Below are 16,405 nucleotides of genomic sequence, written 5' to 3'. Positions count from 1 at the left end.
GAAAGAAGACAAATCGAAAATCAATATGGAAATTTTATTATTTCATTTATGGTATGCCACATTACAGTACAACTTCCTTGTGACATGGTACAGCAAGTAAACACAGCTTGTTTCAGTGTCCAGAATGAATAATACATTAGTAACTGAATCTAATGCAGACACGCTGTTTGTACAGATACTTTATGTTTTACTAAAATCGACTTTCGTCTTATTACTGTCGTGGAGATATGAATTTCATTTGAATTAGTACAGTATATATTTTCATAGTATGACCGTTACTTTATTCAACACATCATTATATATCACTATTAATTTTAAAACATTGTGGGAAAGCTAAGTAATTTAACGATTACGCACCTGTATAAATCAAAAGGATGTGTGTTAAAGATATTAAACATTAAAATATAGAGATAGGGATACTGATTTTGAAGGACAGGAAGAGCCCAAACCTGTAGGTGGCTGCTCAAACAGTACACGACGTCCATCTCCAGAGCAACAGCAACAGTCCAGTCAAAGTGAGTACGATCTATGTACAAGCAAACCATCGAAATCCTGTGTAATAGAAGATATTGATGACAGCCTACTAGAAAACACTGATGATGGCAGTGGCTGTCGTGGCTTCAATTCCTGTAGCAAACTAGTGGGGCACTATAAGTACGTTAAAAGTAAATAAAATTACCGATTAATTGTAAATTGTGCGTCTAGTGAAAGGCAGCAGGAGATCGTTTGAAAGAAAACAGACGGTCCCAATTGCAAGCTCTAAATGAGCGTGTGGTATCACGATTTGATAGAGACAGGTCGTGAGGCTCTACAGTTCGCTGTTGGAATCTGCAGATGTGGGAACTAGAAACGTCTAAAATGGTTGACTTGGACAATTTCAAAGCTTCGAATTCGTTTATCGACAGTCTTAAAGCTGAGAATCGCATTTTATCAGTGCGTTTTACTACATATGTCACACAGAAAGAGCAAGACGATAACATTACACGGAAGATGGCACAACAGTTTGTGGAAGAAGGGAACGTGTGTATGACACAGCAGAGTGTGTTGAGTGAAAATGTTTGGAACAGTGACCAGAGCTTATTCCAGTACGAAATGTCTTCATCATCAACACTGTCCCACAGTGGCGAGAAAACTACAGCTAATGTGTTGTAGTCTCTACATACCTCTACCCACAGCTACACAATTGATGTCGCTTTATCAATGACAGATTGACTAGCAAAGAAGCAGTATATCCGTTTTCAAGGGCCAAAACACACTATTGCCACAAATATTTCAAAGGAACTTGAAACAACCTGCCACGAAACATTCATGCTGAGGCAAGCAAGAGTAGAACAATGACGAAAGATCAACATGAAACGATTTCTTACCTCATTCCTTCGAGAACACATAGCAAGTGAAAAGAACGTGTTTCTGCGTAATTGATGGTGACCATATGCGAATCGTACTCGTCTTAGTTAAAATTTTCCAAGCAAAGACATTTGCTGAAGATATTCCACTAAAAGCCACAAAACATTACCGTCTCTTGGTGGTTACATCTTTCGCTCATATAAACTCTACATCACAAGGATTGCGGATTATGTAAGACTACAATGTTCCAAAACACAAGAGAAGATTCACGTAATTTTGTCATTATACACTTCACTCTGTGAAGTACAATCAAGATTTTGCAACTGAGTATATGCATATTTTGCATTATACTTGGTGGCAGGCCTGTAATGACACTGACATACTCACAATATCATTTAAAAATGTAATTAATGTCCCGTTGTTTGATGGACTCATAAAATTTTGAAGTGATTGTGGATATAGAAACGTGGATCTAATGAGGTGTTGACGTTATTCTCGTTTGGATTGTTTTAACCACTTCCGCATCTGCAGAATGAGAATTCGTATAAGCACTATCAGGTGTGTAGGATATGTGTGTTTTGAGCTATATGTTTACTTTAGGCAGAGTTTTTTTGCACTATTGACTGAAAGTGCATGTTACACTGACGTCATTGAATTACATGTTAACATTCTTAAAGTTCCCTATTTACCTTTCAATTACAACTTATTACTTTATTTCCCTGTATTAAAATGCTGCTTGTGGTAGAATGCAACGTTTTGCATGGAAATTATACAGAGCATTGGTTTTTCTACGATCGGGTGTTATTTTATACATGGTTTTTTGCGGTTCCGAAAGTTCGTTGTCAAAGCTATCCCTTGTTTGTAAAAAGTACAAAAGTAGCCCGTCACTTTGTTTGCCAACAAGGCGAAGATGAAGCAGTTAAAAGCTCATCAACAAAACTGATACTATACTGTTAATAGGAATGTAATCAAAGGAAGTCTACATTCGTTACTTCCTGTTCATGTTCTGCAGGGGCTGTAGGAATAGAAGTACGTGGCCGGCCGCGGTGGTCTAGTGGTTCTGGCGCTGCAGTCCGGAACCGCGGGACTGCTACGGTCGCAGGTTCGAATCCTGCCTCGGGCATGGGTGTGTGTGATGTCCTTAGGTTAGTTAGGTTTAAGTAGTTCTAAGTTCTAGGGGACTTATGACCTAAGATGTTGAGTCCCATATTGCTCAGAGCCATTTGAACCAATAGAAGTACGTGTGCTCTGTAGGAAAGGGAGTGTCTGTCATTTGCAATACCAACAGTAAATAATAAGACCTCTACAGAAGTTTTCAGAGAATTCATCTTTGTTAACACATCTGTCCTCTCATTTGTCACAGAGTACGAGGCAGTTCCAGAAGAGAATCGCCAGTGTGGTGCGACAGATTGTCCAGAGCCCTCGAGATCATACCGGAATTTTCAGCTGGACGCAGCATGTGAATGTTGCTGTGTGAGGACGGGTTACTCCTGTAACTGAAATTTCCATATCTGAAGATCGTTCTACACGGACAGAAACCAGCTACGTGAATAAACGTTTGGGCAATCATGACAGATTATAAGTAACACTGTATAACCAGTGATTGCAGTATCCCACCACACATTTTGTCTGTTTTTGCAAAATGCGAGGTTAAAGGCATCAAAAAGAAAATTATTTCACTTCATTATTCTAAGGAGAATGTGACATAATTAACTTCCACGTGGCAGAATGTACTACATACATAACTGATATGCCATTTACACTAAAACCTAAAACAATTAAACACTTATCATGTTAAGTACGTATGTGTTCCGCGTGTGGAGCTGTTAGTGATGTGTCAAGCATCGGCTCTTTCTCTCTAAGTCGTTCCTTGTGTGACTTTCCCTCTAACTGAAGGGTGGGGGACAAGGTTGTAATTCGAAACAATTTACACATTTTCGCTTCTAGATAGCTGGGTATTTGATCTTTAAAATATTTCCTTATTTCTTATCCACTTGTTATGTGCTCCAATCTTTTTCTGCATTACAAAGTTTACTTTGCTGAATTGAAGCTTTTTACCATTTTCCAAGTCACAACATTGTCTTGTTACCAACGCAGTATCACAAAAGCGTCAGTACCTTATATAGGATGTCTTTCCTAAGAGTTGTTAAGTGCCGTTTCGTTGGAGTTATAACAGTTATACGCTATTTCCGTTTTGAATTGTGTTGCTACACTCAATCATAACAAACAATGCTCGTCTAGCCTTTCATTTGACTGCTAGTGTCTACAGAAGGCGTCGGTTTGTTGCTCTTTACACGCAAAAAGATTTTTCAAGGAGGGGAATTTTACGTGCCCATACGATATGGCGCTCCCAAATTTAATCCACGGGAAGTTAGATGTATAACTTTGCATAACAGTCTGTAGCTAAAGCATTAATCACATATTTCAAATAGATTTAATGTATTATACAGGACGTAGAGGTGTAGATCTAGAAAAAATTACAAATGCTGCAAAAACACAACATTACGTCTAAGAATAATAAAAAAATTTAGAAGATGGTGGAAACTGCTCACGTAGTCTCTAGAGTACACTCCCTCGTATGATTCTAAATTGGTAACTAGACTGTAGTATCTAGGTACTGAAGTTCCTCTATGCACAAGAGTTTCCTCTTCAAAATGTAGAGCTCCTTATCCCGGACGGTGAATGATAGAAACGTCACTGACATCTGTTCACCTCCTTTCATCAGCATTCGAGGCATACGACATTAAAAGATAGGCTTTATTGAGAGAAATAAATATTCCTTTCCAGCCTGTGCCTAAAGTATGGTAACCAGTTTTATTGAATGCTGTAGTTGTAATTCTGATAATACGTATGTCACAGCGAACGATAATAGATCTTCTCAAGTACAAGGAAAGTCAATTTGCAGCTAGTTGCTGCAACCAGAGTTCACGGAACGGAAAATCAGGAGGGAACTTAACGATAACATTCGATGATGCCATCGGGTATTTAAACATATATAAATGAAAATATAACGCAGAGAGCAGTAGTAGTTTTTGTCGAGTACAATGAAGGCTGCTTTGTTGCTTGTTGCTGGTAACTATTGGCAGAATTTATTATCTGTCATTCACATATACATTTTTTTCTTACCCCCATTTCACATAATTTCTCATATATTAATCCGTGCGAAAAGCTATTTCTATGAATAGAAAGATAGTCGATTGGCCGAAAAAAAGGAATACAATCCAGGAGACTTTAAAATGCATATTTTATTTCGAATGAGCACTTGTTAATCTTCGCTATTGTGAAACTTATCTCGTCCACTGTAAGCTGTTTGCTATATTGAATCATCAGCAGAGTGCAGTAAGCAACTGTTAAACCACTTGGACCACATTACATTCTTGTTGTATCGTAACATAATACTGACATATACTCACTTGTGCATAAAACTGTTGCACAATAAATAGAAACAAAGCATCTAATGGGGAGATCGACTCTTACCGATACTATTTAGACAGTTACAACCCAATCGTTATTTCACAAGTATTTGCTGTGTACTAAACTTTAAAAATGTAAAAAAAAAAAGAAAGGCCACGAGTGGCAGTCCTACTGTAGGAAACCGTGATTATGAATCACAAAGTTGTATGAATAAATTTAGAAATCAGAATAAAAGGTTATCCATCTCCAAAACGATTGAGAGCTGCCTTTGGTAAATAGCTAATTACACTGAATTCACGCAAATACTTTAACAAAGGTAATGCGGTAAATAAACAAAATGCGCTTGCGCGAGCTTCGATGTAAAAAACATGCGTAAAATGAACACTAAAGACGTTAATCTGTGATGAAATAATTTTAATAAAAATTTTAATTGCGACAAGCAACACTTCATAGATACTAAATTGCGTCACGCAAATAACGATAAAACTGTGTCTTTGAAAAAATCTTTAGTCGCGACCGGAAGTAATTAATTCCTTATCCTTATCAGATACTATTCTAATAGTGCCGTAGAAACTTTTCCTTCAAGGCAACAACCTACTGCCAGTACTAATGTTACGTAGAGATATGTTATTTACAGAACACAACATAAAATCATAAAATTATTTTGGCTTCAAGATAACCAGTATAGTCTTGTCACTCAAACATGTATTGCACTTATGTCACTTTCGTTTCAACTGATTGTCTGTGTCGGCATAGCAGTGCTGCACCACATGAAGAACCGTAGTTACTACAGCTTTCTATTACATTGACTACTTGATTGAAAATTAGTTCTCAATTTAACGGATCTTCTTATGTATATTTTTCCTTTAAGACTTTCTCGGAAGTTATGATGAGAGGATAGGACTACGTTGGTGGTTTGACTAGACCAATCTAATGTCCCAAGAAAGCTGCTTGCCGAGATGGCCGACCGGTTCTAGGCACTTCAGTCCGGAACCGCGCGACCGCTATGGTCGCGGGTTCGAATCCTGCCTCGAGCATGGATGTGTGTGATGTCCTTAGGTTAGTTAGGATTAAGCAGTTCTAAGTTCTAGGGGACTGATGACCTCCCATGTTGAGTCCCATAGTGCTCAGAGCTATTTTTTGAACCAAGAAAGCTTCTATTACACTGGCATGCGTGTAACACAACTATGAAACTACTGGATGTACCTTGCTTTGCGATGAGTTACTTGCAGTACAATGTAATGCTATTTATGAAATTCAGTATAGACAGTAGGCTCGTTTGATTAGCGATGAACTTGAATAAACTTAGGCCACACTGTTTTTTTGATTATCTCTAAAACCCTTCTTGCGGTCATGTACTACGCACATACACGTGCTCCCTCACTTATATCTTAGCTCCCCCCTTATTATAACACCAATTGCAGCACAATTTGTCATTTCTGCCCCAAGACACATGTCTGTACCAAAACGCAGATTGTTCGCAACTCATCCCTCCGTGCGTTCTTACGCCAACGATATTATTGTTACATGAAATTTATGACCCGTTTCATACAAATATAACATCATTGTCATTTCCAGACTATTTACTACAACGAATTGACTTAATTATTTGTTATTTATTCCATCATCATATATTACAGTCTCATAAAATATCATTTATGATTAATTTCACAAGTACATACACTTGGAAAAATGATTTTAAATTTATGAAATCAAATATCTGGAAAATACGTGCTGCACTGAGTCTTAGTTTTACAAGCTATTACATAACACCTGGTTTGTGAACCATCTGTAAAGGAGGTGATTAAAATAGAGTTTGGTATTTTCTTTGTGAAACAGCAGGCATCAATATTATGGCAATTTCCGAGAAAAAACGACAACGTAAATGATTTCCATAAGCTGTTCAAAATACATACCTGTTTTGTTTGAATTAACGTATATGCTGCACATGAAATGAACTGTGAAGACGGTTTACAGTATCACCAAGTACACGTAGCTCTTAAATTAAGTGTCTTACACCCTATAACTTCGGGCCATTTTGCTTATGTTTTCGTCCAAACTACCACCACCCAAACTATGGGATACTTCTTTTATACTGCGTAAACTGTGAACATATCATAGCTCGCTGTCGTACCTTTGTAAATATCTTTCCGACTATCACTTTTGTTCCATTAAGAGTGTTGTGTTGAACTATTTCTGCAGTGAGTTACCGAATAAAATCATAAATCAGGTCCGATATCCGGTATGCTTTGTCGCTCTTTCGACCTACGGTTAACTTCTGCTGGATCGGGAGAAACTTGTTTATAGGACCTTAAAGACATTATCTTAGATCCAGATACATTTCCACTACTGAGCGGTATTAGTTTCTACTTGTTCGATCAGTTACGTCAATGTCGACTAGCTGGGTCTTTTGAGACAATTCAACGAAACCTAATTCTGTGGTGAATCAGATTCGGAAAAGCGAAATCAGTACTTCGACCTTCTCTCCTAGATTTGTCGAGAGGGTGTCAGCACGGTCTAAGAGTGACTTAATAAGTGAAGTAGATGTGTATATTGTACCCATACATGCTAAGGTTTTTGGTCAGATCGGCTAGTGAGTGATTAATTTAAATATCATAGCTGCTTTCAGGTTTTGCTTTTAACAAGGCTCCGAAGTCTTTAAACGTGTATTGAAGCTCTTAATATTTTGACAGAAACTTAGTAACATATCACTCGAACTGTGACGGGTCTTTGCATTTTACTGAAAACTTACTCGGCACATACAGGTCTAAAATGCAGTTTGCAAATACTCGTAGAGTTGACCATTTTGTGTTTCACACCCTCGCCTCAAAAGCAGCTGAATATTCGATCTTGACAGCTGCAATACACTGTAGTTAAATTCTTGATATTTCTTCTGAGGTGGAATTCTTTCCTACATCCAGTAACATTCTATTGACACTAAAAGACGTTGAATTTGTAACTGCCCTATGATCACTCAGCTTCTCTTTCATAACAACTGATACGCGAACTCTGAGTCTGCTAGATGTAAGAGAGTTGCTTCTGTAACTAAAATGCTAGAGGTATTTGTCAGATATGAAATGAAATGAACGTATGGCATTATCAGAGAAATTACCCAGAACAGTCCCACACAAATCCTGCCTGTGGCACCAGGTTTAATCATATAGTTCTACTACTTAATAGCTGTATGTATTTTGAGAGTTAGTGACTGGTTTTGGAATCCTTTTACACTTGAGAAGTACAGAACCATGACACTAAGCTGTGATACATACTGGAATGCGCACGCAACACCTCTTGTAGGAATGGTGAAAAGAGGACGCCAGCTTTAATTATGCAACAAAAAAAGTTACTGCACCAGTTACATTTTGCTGACAATAGTTTTCGCAATTTTATTTCACCTTAGTGTTGTAGGAAGCAACATAAGTTTTCGATCATTTGTCTGCGTGTGGGTAATTCAACGATTTTTCCCATCTGGTCGTCTGTTTCGTCCTCACTTCAATTAAAAAACCAGAAAATGTAAATCATAGAGTATAATTTCAGCTATTCAAGGATAATATATTTGGAATATCTTCTTTCGCATTTCACACTGCCTTCAAAATACAGAGATTGAGTCAATTCACAACGTTTTTTTGTGCACATTGAACTGTAACGTAAGATGTCACGTTCTTCGTTGCCTCTATGAAATTTTTCTGTGTGCTGGCTGAAAAATTAAACAATATGTAGCATAAACAAAAAAACACGGTCCTCGAGCACAAACGCATAGTAGTTTATATCGATTATGTCTTTCATTATGAAGAATCACCGACACGAATACATTCCTCAGACCATAACGCTCCCTCACTCATTGCAGGTTGTTTGCCTTGAGACGTTTCACGCCCTACACGCCACCCGCCTTATACCCGATCGAGCATAAAACGTCTTTGGCCTAAAACGGCCGCTCAAAGCAGGTCCGGTTCAGGAATTGGAGTGATAATTGAAGCCTTCGTCGCCGGTGAACAGCAGTCGACGTGAGCGTACGAATCTGGAACCTACTGTGGACAGCGGAGAACAACGACTTTCGCGGGATAATCGTTGAGCAGACACTGCTGGTAGCCCCGTGGTTCATCTGTGGCGTCTCTCCCTAAACTGTTGCATGCCTGTTCATCCGTAAACATCTCCGCAGCTGTCTGTCACTTTTGTCATCTATGGTCAATGCTGCCCCACTGGTCATGCGCTCAGTTTTCGATAGTGCAGTTTTACCATGCACAGTTCACTTTAAGCTGGGTGACACTTGAACAGTTTACAAAGTGAGGCGTGCATCCACTCTTTGCCAGAAAAGCAATAATCATACCCTTTTGGACGTCAGATAAATAGCTTCGTTTCCGCATTATGACACTGTCCCCCGCGGTTCCCTGATTATCTTTACATAGCCTCCACTGTTAATACCGACCCCTACCGTCATTTAGTGGTTATCTCGCGTTGATGTCGAACAAAGGCGGTTGTCACATTACTGTGACAGAACCGTGTATGTACTAGTATCTTGGACTTAGCGTAGAAAGTGAAATGACTCTGATGTCTCCCATCGTACAATATCCGGAACATCACAAGAAGTTAAGTGAGACGCTCCATGCAAGGCTGTCACTTCTTTGCCTCTAAATTTAGTTTGAATGTAACAGAAAAACAAACAGATACTAATGGTACCTATTAATCTTCTATATCACGTGATTTTCAGAGGACGGAACAGGGACAATATTTCAATAGGTTACGTTAATTATCTTGATGAGGAGCAAAAGACTTTACAGAGCTTACAGAGCTTTGCTTTTCAGTAAAACCCCAGCTACATGATCGTAACGAGGAAGGCTTGCAGCTTCTGCAATACTTTTTATTCTTTACTACTAAGAGTAGAGCGGGCTGTCTGATGTCAAAACCAATGAAGAACCTAACTTTATCAGCCAAATATCTGGATAGCCTATAGTGTGGCAGAGCCTTACTAAAAAGGCAAACCTTCCCAAATATATGTGAGGAAAGAACTAATATTGTCAATTTAATTATGAGATAGTAACAAACCAACAAGAACTTGACAGACCACTGTAATTGTATACTGGAACACGAAATTAATTACGAGAACTTGTTCGACATGAGCATAGCGTGCATGTCGCTGTTGATTCGTTCTTTTTTATTTTCTGGGACGAGCGGACTGTTCAAGTAACACACATTTAGCATACAGTAGTGTTGCAGTGCTAAGTGGGAGAGTTCCATTAACATCGATTAGACGAAATAGCCATCTGTAATTACGTTCACTGACTTTTACAGCACTGGTAGCAGTGGCGGAGGTCCACGGACAACCAGAAGAGTCGACCACCGGGAATGAGAATCTAAGCACCGGAAATATCACGGCTGAGAATAGATTTCTGGGGAGGTCGTCCAACACGGAAGATGACGATGATACCATTTGTGTCGCAGCAGACAACAAGTTCTACTTGTATGCTAATTCGTTGAAGCTGTATTCTTGCTACAACGAACTACCGAAAGGTAAGTTACTTTAAATAGAACCGATTTCTGTTCAAAATTGACATGATAAAACCAGTTTGTTCAGCATAAAATTTCGCGAATGGTCCCACAGAGTAAGTGAAAATATGAGTGAAATCAATTCATCAAGGAACAGTGGCTACCCATGCCTCACCGAAATTACGAAATTGCAACTCTTCATGATTCTCCACCAAAACCAATGAGAGAAATTTGCTGCGCATATTTAGTCCATCTTCTATAGTCATTTTCTTGCCCCTTAAAACTGCTGCATGTTTTTCACTACACACCCTTGAATTCTTTTAGGAGGATTATGTCGTGTAACGCCACACGAAGTGCGCAATGGAACATAGTTTCAACATTTTGCGAAAAGATATTTTAACAGGCGACGGAAGTTGCCACGAGTGCCGCGGTCCGTAGCGTGTGGTTAATTTTCACAGTGAATGTGTTGGTAGTGAAGTGCACACACCTATACTAAGCTTAACACTATAAACCGATAGGCAACGTACACTTTTCTTCATACCCTGTAGAAGGCCGACAACTGGATTAGTGTGTATAAATAATACCCGTCATACGCTTAGGAACAAGTAGAAACAGTCTTGTAAGTTTAAAGATGTTAAAAATATAACGACGCGTTGACATAGAGACGAAGAATTAGGTGAACTGGGCAATGATAAGTGAACGTACTGGACTATATCTTATCGGAAACATCATGTTGGCATTAAATTAGGGCACAGACTCATTCATTGTCTTAGTGAAACATCTACAATGTAATATCGGACCGAAATATATGCTACTTATAGGCGATGACACAGTATACTAGCAATCAACCGTATAACCATTACAAAATTTCCCAAATATCATGCATTTATATGGTAAATAGCAGCATGCCACACATTTTAATCAGTAGTCAGTGATGGTTGAAAAAAGAACCTGACAAAACCACGTTATTTAGGCCAGACCAAAATATCGCGAAAGAAGAAGATGTGGGGTTGTAGTATTACTGGTTAAGATTTCCACTGCGTTAGAAGCTGTGCATGCACGCGTATTGGTTAGTATAAGAGTACATGAAAGTTAAATAATGAATCTTTAGATGAAAATGTCTAGAAAACAAGCGGCAAAATCTACATGTATAGTAAGTTTGTTACTATACAACCACGACATTATTTAGTTTGGATTTTCATGGCCACTGCTATAGGCAGGCTGATACATTGCATTCATCAAGAACAGTGGTTAAGGAAAACGCACCATCTATCGAAGCTTTCAGAAGAGCTGTGCTTATACTGTGAAATTGCTCATCGATTCCTAGCAAAATATCACGATTAAAACTCATGATGAGCCGACCGAAATGCCCCAATCGCACGTGCAATAATATTGCGAACGATTAATAAACAGAAGGTGGCCTCTCATCTTGCACAAAGCTGAGGTCCATAGCATCATAGGGATCGTGCAAAGTAACGCTGGCGCAATTTCCAGAGAATAATTTTTCAAACTCTAACAAAATGTGTATCTTCTAGAGTTGGGGAAAACTGGAGGTCCCACCAATACAAACGTTTGGTCTCTCTCAAAACGACTAACATTTTGGTGATCTTGCGCTCTCCAAACTTGGCATTCTGAGTGATGGAGAAAGGTACCTAATTCATTCAGTGATTCTACAGGGTAATTGCGTCGTTTAGCATCCGCAGTTCTGACTTTGACGATGGCTTCTGACAGTATGGCGCAATAGTAAATTCTTTGTGATTCCGTTTATCTGTTGTCAATTCAAGTCTAATAATAGAATTTATGTCAGCGATGAGTCTCTATCTGTGTCCTTTGATGTTCGTGACTATTAAGTATCACGAAGGCTAAGTCCCATCACAAATCAGCAATCAACTATCCCGTTATCTGTCTAAACGGTAAAGATGATTTTACTTCAGTCCGACTTCTGACTAATAATTCCAACCGTAAAACTTTTAAACTTCAGATCGTCTTTAAACTATCCTAGTAGCGCTTAACATGCGTACTACTATTGCAAGAGCACAAGAGAGAAATGAAGTTAACATCTCCATTGCCGAGTTACATTGTAGACACCGCAAACTTACAGCTCGATGGGGCTACAACCCTCTTCTAGGAAAAATGTTATCTTTGGTCATTTTATAGTCTGGGGTTTAACCTTCGTAAATAATAATTTCTTGAATTCTTTCTGTTTCGTATCGTATGGTATTCTTTCATCAGTTCTTTCTTTATGATAAGCATTAGTATTTACATAACACTGTTGTTAATCAAACTGTCAAGAGTGTAAATTTTGCTGTCAGTAGTTGTGTTCACTGTCAAGATGACTGATTTTTCTATTTCTATTTGCAACAAAAGGGTGTTCGTTATGGGTTGGGCGAACGTTTGGACGGCGGAATACCGTTCCTGACCTGTACACGAAGGACAGAGTAAACGCATGTCATCCAGTCACGTTGGATCGTTCTACTGTTGAGATGGTTTCACGTTCGACAAAGTTTTACGGTTACTGGGGACCGGCGGTGCTGACCATTCCCTAAACACAAACTCAGAGATTGCCAGATCAGTTCCCAGCAAACGAAACCGAGATCCCTCAGGTTATCGTCATTTGCCTCGTCACAGGATACATGCGTTGCTCACTGAATGCTTCGCACGCTAGGAGCATTACCCTCCTATAGGAACGTGGTTCTAGTGACATCCTTAAACTATCGAAATAAGCTATAAGTCAGGTTTATTCGCGTCGCCAATCTTCCAACGGTCTGCTATAGTGCCAGTAAGAATAGGAACCCTGTAACATAGCACACTGTGTGACCCCACATTATCTCTGATACACGACCGTAACAAAATTCAACTGCTATGTTATTTTTGTACTTCCTATCTTTACTAAAGAGCATTTCTCTTCATTGCAGTTTACGTTGTGAAACCAAAGAGTCAATGCAAACCATACCTGTCAGATTGTCCCAGGAACTAGGAGTATTGCAAATCAGTGGGCTCAGATTGAATCGTCTGCGAGGGAGTGGAGAATAAATAGCTGGACTGCTGACTGAAGACATGTGCTGTTTCCAGAGGAGCCAAGAAACTGGAAGAGTGTCAGAACTTGACTCTTATACTTGAAAATAACCCGTCGAATCTACACATCCTATTTTGTGTCAGTTTCTGGTTACTTCACGACATGCAGTAAATATCATTTCTGTAAAGATTAGTATTAAAAACATTGCATTTGTATTCTTTTTATATTTATGTTGTTTCTATAACAGTTGTATGCCGACGCAATAAAAGTGTAGTTTCATACGTCATCTTTTATATTAAACGGTTGAAGATATTTCTCTACCTACAGGCTGACAAACGACGGCTTTTTATTAATAACATCAGATGCATTTCATCCTTTATCCACGCTGACGCCCTATATTCCCAATGTCCACTTCCAACCTTAACGCACTGACTGCCACGAGGACACCGGCGGCCACAGCAAAGACTCACGACTGACGCCACGGCTGGGCCTTACCTGGCCTGGGAAATAAGTGAAAAATTTGTAATCCAAAGAAAATGGTGTCATATCTCACGGTTCTATATAAATTTATTGCAAGCTATTTGAAATATCGTGCCAAGATGCGTGTTCACATCATCGAAGTAGTAAAAGTGACTGTGTACCGTCTTAAATACTAGATCTTGTCGATTGAAGCGTAAGTAAAGGTGCGTGCCGAAGCGTAATGCCTCCTAATTTTTATATGTGAAAATTATACAGCTTTTTAAATAAAACAAACTTTATTAACACTCTACATCCTCATTCTTTCTGTCACTATGTTTATCCACACCAGATAACAGTTTCTTGATACCCTCACTGTAGAATGTTTGACATTGTTGAAGGGGCCACATCATTACTTCTACTTGCTCCGTTTCATCACTATCAAAGTGAAACCCTGAAATGTTTTCATCGAGTTTTGGAAAAAGATCACGGGCGGATGGGGCATAGTCGGGGTGTATGGAAGAAGATCTGTTACCTCGTATACAAGGTGTCGGGTTGTTACACATGTCGCATGTACATGCTGTGTCGTTGTCATGATGAAGGAAAGGTCGCTCCGTCTGTGCAGAAACTCTTCGATTCGTCTTTTCAGTTTCTTGAAGGAATACAACAAGCAGTATCTCGAGCTCTGTCACAGTTACGTAACACACCGCCATGCCACACGCAACAATACGTAGCCCTCGATCGGCAGAGGGTTGCAATTGCGTTATGGAATCGTGAAAGTCGACCGAGTAATATGCAGGACGCGTAATAGGGTAACCCGCATTGTTAACACAATGAAAAACTCGGAGGCATACATCCCATCTTATCAATACTTTCTTTCATTTTTTCTTGGGTAACATCAGATATCCAAAAAAAAAAAGCATGATGCAAAATGAATGCTACAAAGTAGTGTTATACCAATAAACAGAAAGATAAATCGAGACAGGTAAGAAAATCGTTATCAGTTAGATAAGGAAAGCATACGTTAATCATAAATGTATTTTGCTCAGTACTAAAATTAAATGTAAATCCCAAATGGCCACAAAACACATAATTTTCTTGATAGGAGTAGACAACAGTGCACAGGATTAAGAAAAAAAGCCGCACGTCACGGTAGACATTTGATTGCTCATCCCAGTTCAAAACAAAAGTGTATCTACATAACCTTGGTCCGACTCGCTGGTTAACAGAAATGATTTTCAGAAAATGAGGCTATGGTGATGCTGTTACTGCATGCAGCGGGGCTAAGAACAAGTAGCACTAATTCTGGGCTGAGGTGGAGCTCTCCCATTAGCTCGGTGAGACGAGAAAATGCCGTGGGAATCGGAGACTCAGATGTTCAAGTTGAGTTTGCTCCAAACATTCTTTTTCAGTTAAAGCATCAAACAGTATCCTGTTGAAACCTCCAATTGTGGTATCCTATCTTTTTCTATCTGTCTTTATTTAAACATTAAGACATAACATAAACTTCTTACATATAAAACGTCTGTTTTACTCTGTCCATGAGTTAATTAAAAACAGTTGAAAATAATAGTGCCACAATAACATCGTCGGTATCCAATGAGGAACAAAAGACGCAATACGTATGAGACACATTACGTTACACATTATAATACCATTCTAGACATCCATCGTCCAAGCTTATCTTCACAGTGCTGGTACGTAGACACATGAACAAATTTCACTTTCGGAAAGGCGTTCAACTACCTTGCATTTGCAAATTTCGCAACTAACTGTATCATACGTTGCTGGAACCTACAAAACACGTCTGCATCAACTTTTGTCCAGTTTCCCTCCCCCTTCCACTCACACACCAAATTAGACTCCAGTGGATTAATGTCGGGAGATTGTAGAGTCGAGAAATCGAAAATCCATGAACGATTCATTTCCTTGGAGATTCTTTTATTCCAAAGTGTGGCAGTGTACCATCGTTCCCAAACCTAAAGTGTTACTGAATACCAAGAGAAACTTTTGAAACGCATCATGTAATGTATTGCAAAGGAACGAACGATGCAAGGGCATATGCAAATTGTCCAGTAATAGGTAAGGGAGTGGTATTTGCAGAATTCTTCTACATTTCTCGCACCTAAGGCTGCAAGGTAATAAATACTAACCTAATGTCACATCAGATTCTTTTCGCGGGTGACGTTGATATTTTGCAAACGATTCGGGGACGCAGGTTTACGACGCCGCACATAGGAGTGAAGGCAAGGCACGGCGGGCACTGTATACAAGTGTGATGAAATCAGGGCAGCACAGGGAACTGACAGGCTGCGAATAACCGATACATTGCAGATAGAAGTGCAGCTAATGAACTGTATGTAGTGACCGAAGAGGGTTGAGGGAACCTGACGTTATAGCTATTAAAGAGCGCTCCACTTGTTTCCTCCAGAGGAAATACGTCAGGGGTGTAGCATGAAGGCGAGTGAATAACGATTGATTAAATTGCTCGAAAACCTCGACGAAATTCTGGTGATGAATCCCGTTACAGCGGTCTGAGTCATAAAGAGGACTGGATAACTCCTTCAAAGAGTAACGTAAACAACAACAACTCCCATCGAGCAACACTCTTGTTTTGTAGCCGTTTGTGATTTCAGTAATTGTTATTACATAGTCTTGTTGGCTAACGTTCTTAATCAATATACAGGG

The 16,405-nt window shown here is 39.2% G+C and overlaps 3 protein-coding genes across 7 annotated transcripts in view; 2 read left to right on the top strand and 1 right to left on the bottom strand.

The window, feature by feature from the left end:
* Positions 1–16,405, bottom strand: part of LOC126162269 (uncharacterized) — a 299,470-nt gene that overhangs the window by 16,184 nt on the left and 266,881 nt on the right. The gene's annotated exons all lie outside the window — the stretch shown is intronic.
* The window catches only part of LOC126162271 (uncharacterized), a 199,866-nt gene that overhangs the window by 80,092 nt on the left and 103,369 nt on the right, over positions 1–16,405 (top strand). The window lies entirely within an intron of this gene.
* LOC126162275 (uncharacterized) overlaps positions 4,381–16,405 on the top strand; it is a 114,924-nt gene continuing 102,899 nt past the window's right edge. For 2 of the 4 annotated variants that reach the window (XM_049918682.1, XM_049918680.1), the window contains exons 1-2: positions 4,381–4,419; positions 10,051–10,269. In XM_049918682.1, the coding sequence (XP_049774639.1) occupies positions 4,392–4,419; positions 10,051–10,269 (247 nt within the window). In that variant the 5' untranslated portion in view covers positions 4,381–4,391. Of the gene's footprint in view, positions 4,420–10,050; positions 10,270–13,160; positions 13,514–16,405 lie in introns of those variants that run through there. The other 2 variants (XM_049918681.1, XM_049918679.1) reach the window with 2 other exon arrangements.

Source organism: Schistocerca cancellata, chromosome 2 (assembly GCF_023864275.1).
Source record: "Schistocerca cancellata isolate TAMUIC-IGC-003103 chromosome 2, iqSchCanc2.1, whole genome shotgun sequence".
NCBI classification, from domain to species: Eukaryota; Metazoa; Arthropoda; class Insecta; order Orthoptera; family Acrididae; genus Schistocerca; species Schistocerca cancellata.
The sequence above is the reverse complement of the archived record's forward strand: the minus strand, read 5'-3'. Positions and strand labels throughout refer to the sequence as shown.